We start from the raw sequence: 14,123 nt of genomic DNA, 5'->3' as shown, positions 1-14,123 counted from the left end.
TGTTTTATTTTGAAAATCACTTTTTTTTTTTATTTCCTGTGAGCTCAAACTTAGCCAAAGAGAGATGATTTAGGTTGGAGTAAAATAGTTCTCCCAGCAGCTTTTCCTTTCTATGCTTTAGGATTTTAAGGAGAAACACGCAGTCGTCTGCATACAGTGAGATCTGCTAGAATACATGAAGATTTATCAGCAATTATATTTCATCCAAATCAAATATTTATCAGCCAAATCAGGTTCCAAACTAAAGTTTGGAAGGAGATAAAAGATTTTTTTGATTAAAATTTAAATATTTTTAGAAAATATTCTCCATTCATATATTTTTTGGTCCTTGTTTGATAACTCAGCACCAATAAAGAACAGTTTTCTAAAGGTAGGTGTGTTGATGACTTTAAGACTGGAGTGTCGGAGTGTAAGAGCTGGTTTTGTTTGAACAAAAAGAGCAACGCAAACGGAGGGGGCGGGTCAGTGAGGCAGGGAGGGGGCAGAACAGTTAACAGCAACAGGCTGAAAAGGATTACAAAGACACATTTTAAAAGCACCAAATGACCCAACAGAGGTCATTTTTTTTTTTCAAATTTCATTATCAAAATGTTCAAAAAAACTCCAGTCCCTGCATGAAACCTGAATTCATTTTTAAAAAATGCAGAAAGTTTTGCCCAAGTTTTTCCCCGCAGCTTTCAGGTCGAAATACTTTAAAACTCTGGCAGTTAAAAAAACAAAAATCAAAATAAGTCATGATACAGAACATGAAGGCCCATTATAGATGCTTTACACTTGATCCCCGCAAATGAAAAAGCTCGTTCTTGATCCAACTTTGGTAGTTTTGCAGTAAAATTCCCACAAACGGGGCACAAAAAGATGGCAAAAAAAAGAAAACACTTTTCAATCTTTCACATCTAACGAGCATTAATGAGGATTAACTTCCAGCAAAATTAAAAAAGTTGTTGATGCTTCTTCTTCTTCTTAGTCTGCCTTAAAGTCTCATATCATATAGCGGTTTTTGTGTCTTTCTGAGACAACATAGAGATGCTTTTATATATTTCATTAAGGATTCTGTCTTTAAAAACCCTAATTTATCGCCCCACATATAGATAGCACTTCAGGGATCCTCTCTTTTAACAGTCTAAAGTCTCTCTTCAATCTCTCCGTAATGACATTTTATGTACAATATCCGTTTATAGAACATAAGTTACTGAACAGAAAAAAATAGTCTGTACACAATCGACAATCATTAAGAATCCAATAGCAAATGAGACAAAGGAAATTAAAAAATCCAGAGACGTTTGACTAACAGCCTAAACGGTTGCGTGTGATAAACTTTTCCATAAACTTTGTGTGCTGCAGAGACACGCCGAGTGTGGACATTTTAAAAAGGCGGCGTCTGAGGAGGACGCCGTCCGGATGAAAAGACTCCCGACATCGTGTTTGCGTGTAAACAGAGCACCAGTAGTGTCTTGTGTCTCTTCTGTACAAAAGTATAAATATATGCTTTCTCTGCCTCGTTGTGTTCACATATGTAGGATGAAGCGGACGAAGGAAAAGGAAAGGTTGGGTTTCGTTCTAAAGTCGCGCCGGCGTCGGCGTCTCCAGCTTTCTGTCGTCAGATTACAACCGGGGTTTGCTGGCGTTGGATCTTCACCGATTGGTTTGGTGTTTATTGTCTTTGCATAAATTAAAACAGTTTCAGTACAGTCTGCGGCCGCCGGGCCCAGAACAAAAAGAAGAGGAGCAACCGTCTGGTCCGTTGGGGCTACAGCAGGTCCATTTTGGGTCTGTAATGAAGCAGGAGCGGAGATTTCTGGAAAGAAACGGAAAACAAACTCTTCAGTGAGATTTTTGAAAAGACGTTCCAGCCTATAGGATTGCTGGTTTTCCCAGTAGGGGCGGGCACTGCAAACGGAACCGACCCACTTCCAGGGCTCACCAGACTCATGTCTCGTGGGTCGCTAATCAAGTCTCTTGGGTTGTGACCCAAATCTCGTGAATCACTACTCAAATCTCGTGGGTCGTTACTCAGGTCTCTTGGGTTGCGACCCAAATCTTGCGAGTCGATACTCAAATCTCGTGAGTCGTGACCCAAATGTCGTGGGTCATGATCCAAGTCTTGTGGATCACTACCCAGGTCTCTTGAGTTGCGACCACAATCTTGTGAATCACTAATCTTGTGGGTCGTTATTCAAGTCTTGTGGGTAGCGACCTAAATCTTGTGGGTCCCGACTCAAGTCTTGTTGGTCGCTACACAAGTCTCTTGGGTTGCGACCCAAATCTCGTAAATCGATACTCAAATCGCGTGAGTCGCGACCCAAATCTTGTGGGTCACTACTCCAATCCTGTGAGTCGTGACCCAAATCTCAGGACCAAAATCTCCTGGGTCATCCCTCAAGTCTTGTGAGTAGCGACCCAAATCTCATGAGTCCCTACTCAAGTCTTTGTGGGTAGCAACCCAAATCTTGTGGGTCATGATCCAAATCTCGTGGGTCGTTACTCAAGTCTTGCGGATAGCGACCCAGATCTCGTGGGTCCCGACTCAAATCTTGTAAGTTGCCACTCAAGTCTTGTAGGTTGCAACTCAAGTCTCTTTGGTTGCGACCCAAATCTCATAAGTCTCCTGAGTCGTGACCCAAATCTCATTAGTCAGGACCCAAATCTCCTGGATCACGACCCAAACTTCTTGATTAACTAATCCAATCCTGTGAGTCTCTACTCAAGTCTCATGGGTCACGACCTTAATCTCAGGAGTTGCAACCCAAATCTCGTGAGTCACTACTCAAATCCTGTGAGTGTCTACTCAAGTCTCATGGGTTACAACCCAAATCTTGTGGGTTACAACCCAAATCTTGTGGGTTACAACTCAAGTTTCGGTCTCCGAGATTGGAGTCGCAGCTCACAAGACACGAGTCAGGTGAGCCACCAGAAGTAGGTAGGAGCTGTCTGCAGCGCCTGCTGTCTCTCGGTTTTCCTGCAGGTTTTAACCCACAACTTTCAACTGTACCCACATTTCTAGACGTTTTTTAAGAACACTTAAAATCTAATTTATTTAGGACTGTATGTACAAAGATAATGAAACAAACGTGGAGTTGGCTGCTCCACACATGCGGTTTGACCGTCTTGATCCGCATTGTGCCGAGTTTAAGCGTCTTTTGGCAAACTGTGCCGTTTGCTTCAGTTTTAACCACCAAGAGTAATCAATTTTTTAACCATTTCTCCAAGAAATGGCACTTCCCCATTGTCAACACCATAGATAATGAGCTAATTACCTAACTGATGTTAAACAATGTACGATCAGTTCACAGCCTTGTGACATGGCGCAACCTGGAAACGTTTTTTCAAGCGACAGGAAGTCACATGGCGCTGACAAGGAATACAATTTAAAACCCATTCACCAGAAAATAAGAGAATGTTATGCTTTTTAAGGCCTTATTTTAGTTTACTTTATACTACTACTATAATTCAGGGGATAGCTTTGACGGATCCATCCTTCCCTCGCCTTTCAGTGTCACGGGGTTGCTGGAGCCTATCCCAGCTACTGTTGGGCGAAGGTGGGGTATATCCAACAGTTAAAACAGAAAAAGGATAGAAAATGTCATGTTTGACTGTCTTACATTTTAGTAACTTTGATGTCGGGTGTATTTTATTTTGAAAGGAACTTATATATCATGCTGTCAAAGTAAAATATTTTTTCTATATAGAAAACTATAAACCAGTTATTATTCTTTTAATGTAAATAATAATTAAAATCTACATTTTCTAACTGAATTGTCACAAAAAATAAATAAAGGATATTTTTCTAAATGCTGGAGTGGGACTTTTGGAGCTCCTGCTGGGTTCTTTAAAATGGGTCTTTTATTGTGAAAGGTTGCAGATCCCTGCTGTAGTTCATGTTGTTGGAAAACATTTGAAGGAATCCTTCCTGTTTCCTATCCCTTCAGGACTGATCCTGACTCCTCCACACATCACCCGTTACCTTAAATCTCCATCTCGTCACGACAACAAATTTCAACGTGTGGTCCTTCCCCAGGATCTCCTCGTTGCATAAAATGTCCAGCTGTGGAAAGAAACAAGAGAGAAACTGATGATTTCTGGAGAGACAAACAATCCCAAAACCACACGAGCCGGACGTGAGGAAGACGAGCGCGATCTCGAGTTTCACTTCCTGCTCAGAACGGCGAGGATTCTGAATCTGCATCAGCTGATGTTCAATCGCTCCAGAGGCCAGGAGGGAGCGGCTGAGCGAAGGCCACACAGCGCCACCTGCTGGTTCGCTCTGGAAGCTGTGGAGCCGTTTGATGCAGACATGAAAGGAGGATTTCTGGTTTCATTCGACAGATTGCTGCTCGACAGGAAACCTTCAAATCTTCACTAACAGGCTGATTTGGTTTCTAGCAGCTGGAGGATCAATGAGCCTCATTCAGCAAATCCTCAGAGTTTCTGAACTTTAATGTTTTTATGAAAGATTCAGAGAAGCCGAAACGGTAAATCTGAAGCTCGTTGACTGAGAGCAGATGTTTTTACCGACATTACCATAAAAAACTCACCGCATCATTTAGACACAACAGAAACATTACCAGACTAACAACGTTTTAACACACAGAACAATTTGAACAGAAGTTTCAATTAAAGAGATGAAGATGGAGGAACGTCTGAGAAGAAGGTTGATTAGTGCCAGAAGAACGAACATTTTCTGACCTAAAGATTGGATCTGAGACGGTTGAAAAATTACAGTAAATCAAGGAACATAAACACTAGAGCTCTAAAGGGTTAATAAAGTGTGGGCGTGTCCAATATGATCTGTTCCGTTCCTTAAATATTTCCTTTTGGTACGACCCAACGTACTTTTGACATCGAAAAAGCCAAAATTATTCCAAACCGGTCGGGTCTGCAGGGTCGGCCATGTTTGTACGCTCTTCAAAAACGTCCGGGTGAAACACACTTGGGACATTTAGGTTCTGCTTAAACCTTTACGCTAAATAACGATCATTTCTTGAATACTTAAAGTTCGATTCAGAATCATTTATGGATTAAAATTGATGATCTAATAATTAAACCCCCTAATATGAAGGCCTCACAGACGTTTTTGACTTTTTAAGTTCACTTTCATCCATTTCTGTTAAACAAAGCCATGAGTTTTTAAAATCCAAGTTATAAAATGACTTTGATCATTTGACTTTTATCAGACTAAAGAAAATTATGTTTAAATCTAAAAACAACACAGACGCTTCATAGGACGGATCTGATCTGAGGTTAGAAAGAAAGTTTCTGATGTCTGAAAACTTTCCGACTGAAGTTATGAAGCTCAACCGTTACGCCGCCGCCGCCTGCTGGACGTTTCCTCTCTTTTAAAGATCACGCGACCAGCTCCGACGTTCAGGGACGCCGCTCACAAACCGCCGCCCTGACTGACAGGCGGCAGAGCTCTGCGTTCGGCTCGGCGATGAAGGCAGACGCGCTTCAAGCGACGTCTCCTCTTTGTGGGGGGGTGAACGACACAACAATGGCTGGCGGGCAGAGCGCGTCCGCCTCGCCACGGAGGCCGGCGATATGATGGAGCCCGCCCACTCCTCTGAGAGGCAGCCAAAAAAACACAACGGGGAAACAGACAACAAGACGGAGGCTGCGGCGATTATTCACGCCGCCGAAAAAAATCCATCTGTCAAATTATCGCCCACGACCCCCCCACCCGCTGCTGCAAAAACATTAGCAGAAAAATGAGATATGATGAGGGTTTGCTTTCATGCTAAATATAACAAACACAAAGGCCTACATGAGTCAGCGAGGGAAATATAATTAACTGGGTTTTTTACGTCATTTCTTCAGTTAAGTAAACTTTGGTTCCCACACCGCTCAGCCGGAGAACTACAAACAAGTCCCAGGATTCAAGGGATTTGTTCTGAAAATAATCTACTATTTTTTACAAATGTAAAGAAATAAAATGAAGAGTGGTTTCAGAGAAAAACAAAAAAAAGAAAATATTTCTATGAAGACGATAAACTGCTTTTCCCTTCTAAACCCAACGTCTCACTTTTCACTGGAACCTTTTTCTACACGAAACTCTTCCAGAAAAATGATCATTTTTAACACATTTCTTCTGTTTTAAGGACAACTAACTCCACTTTTAACTCAACTTTTTACTTTATTCCTAGGAAAATATCTCAATTTTCCTCGAAAAAAGTCCTTAAAATATATTAAAACCATTAAATATATATATATAAATATCTACGAACCCTTTTTCCTTTCTAACCCAATGCCTACATTTTCCTATCAACAGGAATCTTTTCCCCAAAAATAAAATTTTTTAACTAATTTCTTCTGTTCACCGGTTTTACAGACAACTAACTCCAGTTTTAACTCAAGTTTTTACTTTATTCCAACAAAAATATCTATATTTTTCACAAGAAGTCTTCAAAAATTGGTTGAAACATTAAAAAAATTGAATATTTCTATGAAGATGATAAACCACCCTTCCGTTCTATCCGAATGTCTCACTTTTACACATTGTATTTTTCAAGTATCTTTTCCAGAAAACAAATTAATTTCTTTTCTAATTTCCTTTGTCCGCCTGCTTTGAAGACAACTAACCCAGTGTTCTCTCAAGTTTTTACTTTATTCCAACAAAAATATCTCTATTTTCCTTGAAAAAAGTCCTAAAAAATCGGTTGAAGCCAATAAAAAAAAAATGAAAAAAATTCTATGAAGATGATTAACTGCTTTTCCCTTCTAATCCAATGTCTCATTAGCTGCGTTTCCATTACACATTTGCTCAAAACTTTATCGAAATTCTAGAAATAAAAAAAAAACAGTTTTGAAATGACACCGTTTCTATTAAATCATAATTTTGCGATAAAGCACAAACCGAATCAAGCGATAAGTTTTAAAAACACTTTTTTTAGACTTTATCCTACAGGAACTTCTTCCAGAAAAATATAATTTTTAACTAATTTCTCCTGTTCATCATCTTTAAAGACAACTAACTCCAGTTTTCACTAAAGACTTTACTTTATTCTAAAAATATATATATATATGTTTTCCTCACAAATCTGAAGTAACCATAATATAAATAAATAAATAAACAGGGCTAAAACCTCTAAAAACTATTTAAATTAACAAACAAAACCAAGACACACCAGTCAGGGATATCCAAAGGAAGTTTTTAAACTATTATGGGATGACTAGACGTCCATTTTGCAGCAAACAGTGAAGATTTGATGACTTTTCACTCTCAAATCAGTATCATCCAGTGCATTTTCAGTTCTTCTGTACTAATGTGCAGCATTGATCAAAACCCACTTTTAAAAAATGTGATCACTTTTTCTGTTAGTTAACAAAAGGCTGAGTTATAAAAAGACAAAGAATTCATACATTTGGTTTTCTTAAGCAAACCTGAGTTAATTATATTTCAGAAACATGTTGTCCTTAGTGTAAAGAAAAGTGTTATCCTTGGTATTCTTTTAACTTCAGTATCTTCATATTTTTTAAACTCAACAATAATGGTTTTATTAATCAATTATTTTTTTATCAGAAATATACATTTTCCCTTCATGACTTGCTAACCTTTAGGTTTATATTATGTATGTCGTGTTTTTGCACTCATTTGTTGACCTGACCACATGCGGACTGAGTGCAGCCGTGACTCCGCCTACCTCGTTAAATGACGTCAAATTAAGCTTTTTGGCGATGAACTTCTTTAGGTGGAGGACGGTGGCTTGTGCGGAGCAGCGGATCCACTTCCGCTTCAGACCTCGGAGCTTGCTGCTGTTGCACTCCAAGCAGATGCTGACCTGAAGAGACAGAAAGTTCACGCTTTAGTGTTCACATTGATGTTTTCCAGAAAGGTTTACTAGAATTAAAAATCAAGATTGTTGTTGGAGTTTTGGTCTTCTTTGGGAATAACAGAAGCCCAGTTTGGAGAACAGGAGACTTAATTGTGTCTGAGGTCTACAAATAACAAAAGTGTTGATTTGATATTGTTTGTTTCCTCTGATGCAGTTTCTCCCTCAGAACTCTCCTCTAAACTGGTAGTTTCCCTCCAGTTGACATGGTGGGTGGTTTTAGTGGTCCATGGGTGGAGGAGCTGGAATACATTAGTGCCACAGAAACAGGAGGAGACGCCGTTCCCGAGCATCTTTACTGCTCTTTTCTTTCCTGTTTCTGTTTAAACGTCCTCTCGAACAAACACAGTCTGCCCTGCAATAAGCAAAGACCAACATCCTAATATATCTGCTGTGCTGAGGCGCTGGAGGGGGGAGGCTCGTAATGAGGAATAAAAGCCTCGCTGGTGATCTGGACTCTGGAGCCTGTGAGGCAGCTTCATCGCATTACGGCACGTCGATGTGGCGTCCTCGGAGCCAAAACACGCAGACATTATGGTGCAATAGTGAGGCGCAGCGTAACATCATCCAGAACGTCTGGGTTGTGAAGAAGAAGAGTCATTAGCAAGTCCTGCATCCATGCAAACACGTTTTTCTTCAGTCATTTGTGTTATTGATCAGTTTTCTGTCAGGATTTTATCGGAAATGCTGGAAAATCAGGATTCCTGATGAACCAGCATTTACTCTGCAGTTTGAGTCCGTTTATTGGAGAATTCAAGGTCGCAGGCTGCAAGGTCATCCCGAAGGCAGCGGGGAGGTGTTGTTGGAGTCAGCCGTGCGTGCCAATGATTTCGTCTGAGTGATGAAGCTACAGCTGCAGCAGAGACGTCCTGGACCCGTTTCTATCTTCTTCCTAACAGACTCCTGTTGTCGTTCTTCTGCTCTTTGGTTCAGATCTGAATTACCCTCATTATTCTGTTTTCACCTAAAACAAACCTCGATTCAGCTCCCTATCATCCACAAGACAAAGCTGGCTATAATAAATGTTACATTCTGGTTTATTTGATAGAAAATAGACCCTCCCACACAAACAACATTCTTAACTTCATAATTTTTATTTTTTAACTTATTCTACTCCAGAATCCGAAAACAGCCTGTCTTATTTTTTGTGTTATTTTCTCTTGATAATGAGATCCACTATCGCATTATCAAGAGAAAACTAATTTAATTAATCTTTTATGGATTTAACAGTGTTCCTGAAAAACCTGCTTCATTTTGTAGAAAAAAAAATGACACAAGTATATTTTAGTGGAGTGAGTTGGGCTGTTTGGGTGTGCTAATGTCCAGAGCTCAGTGAACGCACCGCGCAGCCCTGGGTTCTGTCGGTTCTGTCAATCAACCCATTTGTTTGGGGGTTTTAGGGAAACAAAGGGACTAAAAAAACTTTAGTCGAGTGTTTTCTTCTTCTGTTTTTGTTGTTAACCACAAAATAGAGAAACTTAAAAATTAATTTTCTCGTGATAATGAGATAGTGGATCGCATTATCACGAGAAAACACTCAAAAAAGAAAGTTGGGCAGGCCGTTTTCCACTTCCTTTTTCAAAGCATTTTTTTTTTCTTAATTTACTAGTTAATTCAGTTATTCATAAAAACAACGTCTTAAGCAAACAGACGACGAGAAATAAGTATATTTAGCTCAATTTTACTGCTGGTCCTGCTCTCTGTTTGTCAGAGTAATCCAGAATAAACGGACGGTTTTGGTTCAGGGCATCAACGACAAACAGAGCTTCACGCTTGTGGTGCGGTCGGATTCTTCTGGAGCGCCGTGACGTGTCTGTTTTATAAAACAGTGTGTAGGTTTGAGCCTTAAGAGCTCTAGAAACAGTTAAGCCGAAGTGTGAAATTTTTTAGATAAATTTAACACTGAAGAACCAAAGAACCCAGAATTTTCCTCTGGGATTTTAACGTTGTTTGGACAATATTTTTGCTTTTTTGATCATTTTTGGGTTGCAGAAATTAACAACAGCAGGAATATATGCATAGATAAAAAATAGAAAAAAATAATTTATTACCAAAAAAAGGCAAAATTTGACCCTGTGGATTCTTCAGGGTTATGAAATAAAAATGAAGAGTAACCACACTTCTTTTCTTTACTTAATATTCTGTAAAAGTTTTTTTTTAATATTGCGTTGACCTGCAACTGACCTAAACTGATCTGAAACTGACACCTAGTGGTCATCCAGTGAACTGACCTGGTTCCAGTCACTTTCTACAAGTGTTGCCTCTTGCAGCAACACAATGCCCCCCAGTGGTTCTTTTAAAAACTGCACCTAGCTGTAGTTAGCTTTACTGCTAAGTTTAAGAAGACTAATTCTACAAATAACTCAGACGAGTTCAGTAAGGTAACAGCAGAGATCAGCTGTACCACCTTAACCTTTTATTCTGAAAAACCACCTTAACCTTTTATTCTGAAAAACCACCTTAACCTTTTATTCTGAAGGACTCTGCAGACCAGCGCTCCATTTCTCCTCCATCACCCTCCCTTCCATCCTCCTGATGAGCTTCATCTTTTCAACCACTTCACACGAGGTCTCAAAGCTGCTTCTCCATCCCCTCCTCTTCACTTCTACATCCATCCTTCCACCATCCTCCCTGTTTCTGGAAGTCCTCTTCTGTTCTCTTCCTTTCTCCACCTCTGCGTGACATTTGACCCGGCGCCGCATTAGCTGTTCCATGAACATTTTGCATCGCCGCCGAGTTTTCCAAAGGGCAAGATCTTCCCCCACATCCGGGCAGCGTTTCCCAGATCTGCAGACTCATCTGTACCAGAACTCATTTCTTTTCTAAAAAAACAGCAGCAGCGAGCTGCAGATGGAAACGGTTTAGATCTGTGTTCGTGTTTGGAGGCGTTGAATTGGTTTAGAGCCAAAATATGTGAACAAACTGTAGTTTAATTGATTTATTTTCCAACCTAGTAACTTATAAACGAGTTTTTCTTTTGGATAAACTTCACAGCAGTTTTTAACCAAAACACAAATCCAACATCTCTTCTAAAGAGCATTCAGTCATCTGCATATTGGTCCTTCAAAACTAGAAACAATGTGAACACAGGAAGTTCAAGTTTCTATAATTGGATTACATTAAGTAAATTCTAAAAAAAATACACTTCCTCATAATAATAACCAGATTTTGACTTTTATTTAAAGCTGCTTTTACTAAAATCGGTGAACATTTATCCCAAAATGATCCTTTTATCTTTTTGGAAAAAGAAACTAGAGGCTCAAAGTACCATTAAATTAAATTAAATCAATTAATTATTCATTCCTGGTTCTTGTTTTTAGATTCTAAGTAAATCATAACCAAAAAGTTCTTCTAAAATATGAAGTTCTTTAATGGAAACACTCCTTCAAATCATGCAGATGTTTAAGGTTTTTTTTCCAGTTCAGAGTTTTATGACGGATCTGTTTAATCCAGGATGATCTTGGATGAAGAACACATGAATGACCTGCAGTCTGATCGCAAAAAAGGGTGCGAATGTGACACAAGCGTTAATGCATTCTGAGTAAAAAAGGAATCAGTGGAAGAGTAAAAAAATGGAAAAATGTTTTTATTTTTTAATGGATTTTATCGTCATATTGTCAGGAAATGACATCAGACTCTAAACACTCTGGAGCTGCTTCTTCCTCCTAAACTCACCAAGACTTAGATGAACACATTTCAAACGAAGCTGAATTCTGGTTTTGGTTGATCAGACATTTTGTCAGGTTAAAAAAAGTTTATCTCAAGTTTTTAGTAAACTAAATATTTAACATAATAAAAAGTTAAATTCTGCACCGGTTTTGTTTAGTAAAAGAAACCTAAATATTTTTTAAAAACAAAGAACTCGTCTGTTTTAATGTGAGTTTGAGTAAAGGTGTCGTCTGAGGAGACCACAGGAGGCGTACCTGCTCGTCACTGCGGTGATAGTCGTTGTCCTCCTCCGGTTTCTCCTCTCCTGCTTCCTTGTTGGTCGTGTCTTCTGATTTTGCATCTCCTGTTGGAAAACAACAGAAGGAATGAAAAATGACGAGCTTTTATTTTTGTGAATCCAGAGGAACAAATCCTTTAGAGTTTGAAGTCAGTTCGGTCCTGGATTTGCTCCATAAACTTCAATTTGAAAGACAAAGAAGACTTCGTCTTAGTGCGGCAGAAGTCGGCCTGACTTTGATTGCATCAGGAAGGTGTTTTCTGCTCGTGCTGCTGATGCACCCTGACGTCTGTGACAGCAAATGTGGTTTCCTGGCAACATGGAGTCTGCGGCGTCTCCGGCTTTTGATCTATTATTTATTTGGGCTGCAGGCACATCCACCCTCCAAACTTCAGTCCAGGAGGGTTCTGTCGCGCAAACATCCAGACACAAATCAGCGACGCTCAACTTGAACTGTAATATTGGGACTTTTTTCTCTGGAAGAGAGAAGAACTTCCTTCTCACGTCTAGCGGGAGCATCAACGCTAACGGTTCAGAAGTTTCAGAATCATCCCTACATTTATGGAATCCAAGCAACGTTCAAATCCTGACACAATCTGATTTTAAAGCTGCCGCGGACGCGAGTTCTGTTTCTGTGTTTGTGTGGGAGTTTATCTGCGTTCTCTGCAGACTCATCACTCCCCCATGTCGCTCCACTTTCTCCTGTTAAGGTCATTTAGAGGAAAGCGTCTGCGGCGCGTTGGTTTGCTGCTGCAGGAGGAGAAGCTCTCAGCGTCAGGAGATGGAGACGGGAGGGTTCTACGGTACAGTTGTGGTAATGTTCTGATATTTTATTGATATTTAGAGAAAATGAAGCTTTCTTTACTCAAATTGATGTAAATCAGGAGCAGACACAGACATACAGCTGGAAAGACATCGTATTTGTGACGTAGGAATTGTGTCATAATTAAACGACCTCTGGGAGAGTTTTTAAAATAGATCAGAAGTGTGATTTTAAATGCTGGAATCTCCCAGATGCTGCTGAACGTTTCTACCTCCTCATAAATGGGAGCCTGGAGGTGCTTTATTAAGCCATCTTGTTAGAATATATCGCACCGATCTTCTCTGCTCTGGAGGAGGAGGCAGAATATTTGCTGCCAAGAAATGATTTGCAAACACTTCACAGCCATTTTATTGCCATAAAACGCAGAAAATCCACGGCTGCCTTCCATCCCTCAGGAGCCCAAAGAGCCTATTTGTTTGCAATCTCTCTGGTAAATCACCGAGAGCCGATGTAATAAAGCCGTTTCTTCTCTGCTACACTCTTAAACTCATGCCTAAAAGTGAATAATGTTGTCAAAGTTCTGCTCTGAAAAGCAGAAGCTGCATGTGGAGCGCAGCTTTAGGGTTCCAGGAGGACCAAACGCCGTTCATCTGCTGAGATTTCCTGAACTTTCTCCCTGATCTCTTTTATTCACGTCTCAGAAAAGATTCTACTTTTTCTTCAGAGCGTCACATGAAATGTGAAACTCTTTAGTTTACGTCAGTTATGTTCACTCCACTTCCTTCAACTGATTTTGTGGTCTTGCACATTTTTAGCATGCTTATATTTTTCATTTTTTACAGTAAATTGTCATCTGCGCTCTGATTGGCTGCAGACCATCGTCAATCAATCTCCTCTGTTTCGTGTCTCCAGTACAGAACGTGTTTTTTCAAATTTGCATAAATCTTTGTTTTCATTCTGTTAAACTGGACCTATCTTTTTTATGAAGGTTTGAACTTCAACAGTTTAAACAAATGTGAAAATGTCTGAGAAAAGAATAGAAAGTGTGTTTTATCAATCGCAGGTTTCATCTAGAATGAAACTCCTGCGATGAACGAGGGAACGGCGTGTGTAATTTATTTTTTAGGATGTTTTCATTGCAGATATCATTATGATATTCTATAATTGGTTTTATTTTTCTTTTTTGTTCTATGTTTGTGCATTTAATTTCTGTCAGAGTGGGACCTCTGTGTGCTTAAGGATCTTTGCTTGTCTTTTGTAAATCTTTCATTTTCTGCAAACCACAAGCTTTCTTTTCTCGCCTCCAATAGGTAAATTTGTGCTGCTATTTATTAATTTGAATTCATTCCTTCAATTTTCAGTTTTCCTTTTTTGCAGGAATGTTATCTGTCAGGAAGATAACGGATCTGTGGGAGGAGAAATGTAGTTTTTCTTTTGCATGTTTCCTCATTTACCTCCACCTGCTTTAATTTGTTAATGAGCAACACCTGAGTGAAAGGTCTGAGAATCCCCGCTCACTCACTTCACAGCCAATTTTCTAATTTTTTATTTATTAGGTTCATTAACTATCACAAAACCAACATTTTTT

At 39.5% G+C, this 14,123-nt stretch overlaps 1 protein-coding gene across 2 annotated transcripts in view; it reads right to left on the bottom strand.

Moving 5' to 3' along the window:
* Positions 1 to 1,622: 1,622 nt before the first annotated feature.
* LOC112137855 (polycomb group RING finger protein 3) overlaps positions 1,623 to 14,123 on the bottom strand; it is a 53,374-nt gene continuing 40,873 nt past the window's right edge. For both annotated transcript variants that reach the window (XM_024260384.2, XM_024260383.2), the window contains exons 7-10: positions 11,750 to 11,838; positions 7,638 to 7,775; positions 3,965 to 4,045; positions 1,623 to 1,798 (exon numbers count right to left, since the gene is read on the bottom strand). In XM_024260384.2, coding sequence (XP_024116152.1) covers positions 1,751 to 1,798; positions 3,965 to 4,045; positions 7,638 to 7,775; positions 11,750 to 11,838 — 356 coding nt within the window. In that variant the 3' untranslated portion in view covers positions 1,623 to 1,750. The remainder of the gene's footprint in view (positions 1,799 to 3,964; positions 4,046 to 7,637; positions 7,776 to 11,749; positions 11,839 to 14,123) is intronic.

The sequence above is a fragment of the Oryzias melastigma genome, linkage group LG10, assembly GCF_002922805.2.
Source record: "Oryzias melastigma strain HK-1 linkage group LG10, ASM292280v2, whole genome shotgun sequence".
NCBI lineage: Eukaryota > Metazoa > Chordata > Actinopteri > Beloniformes > Adrianichthyidae > Oryzias > Oryzias melastigma.
This window is presented reverse-complemented; position numbering and strand designations above follow the sequence as displayed.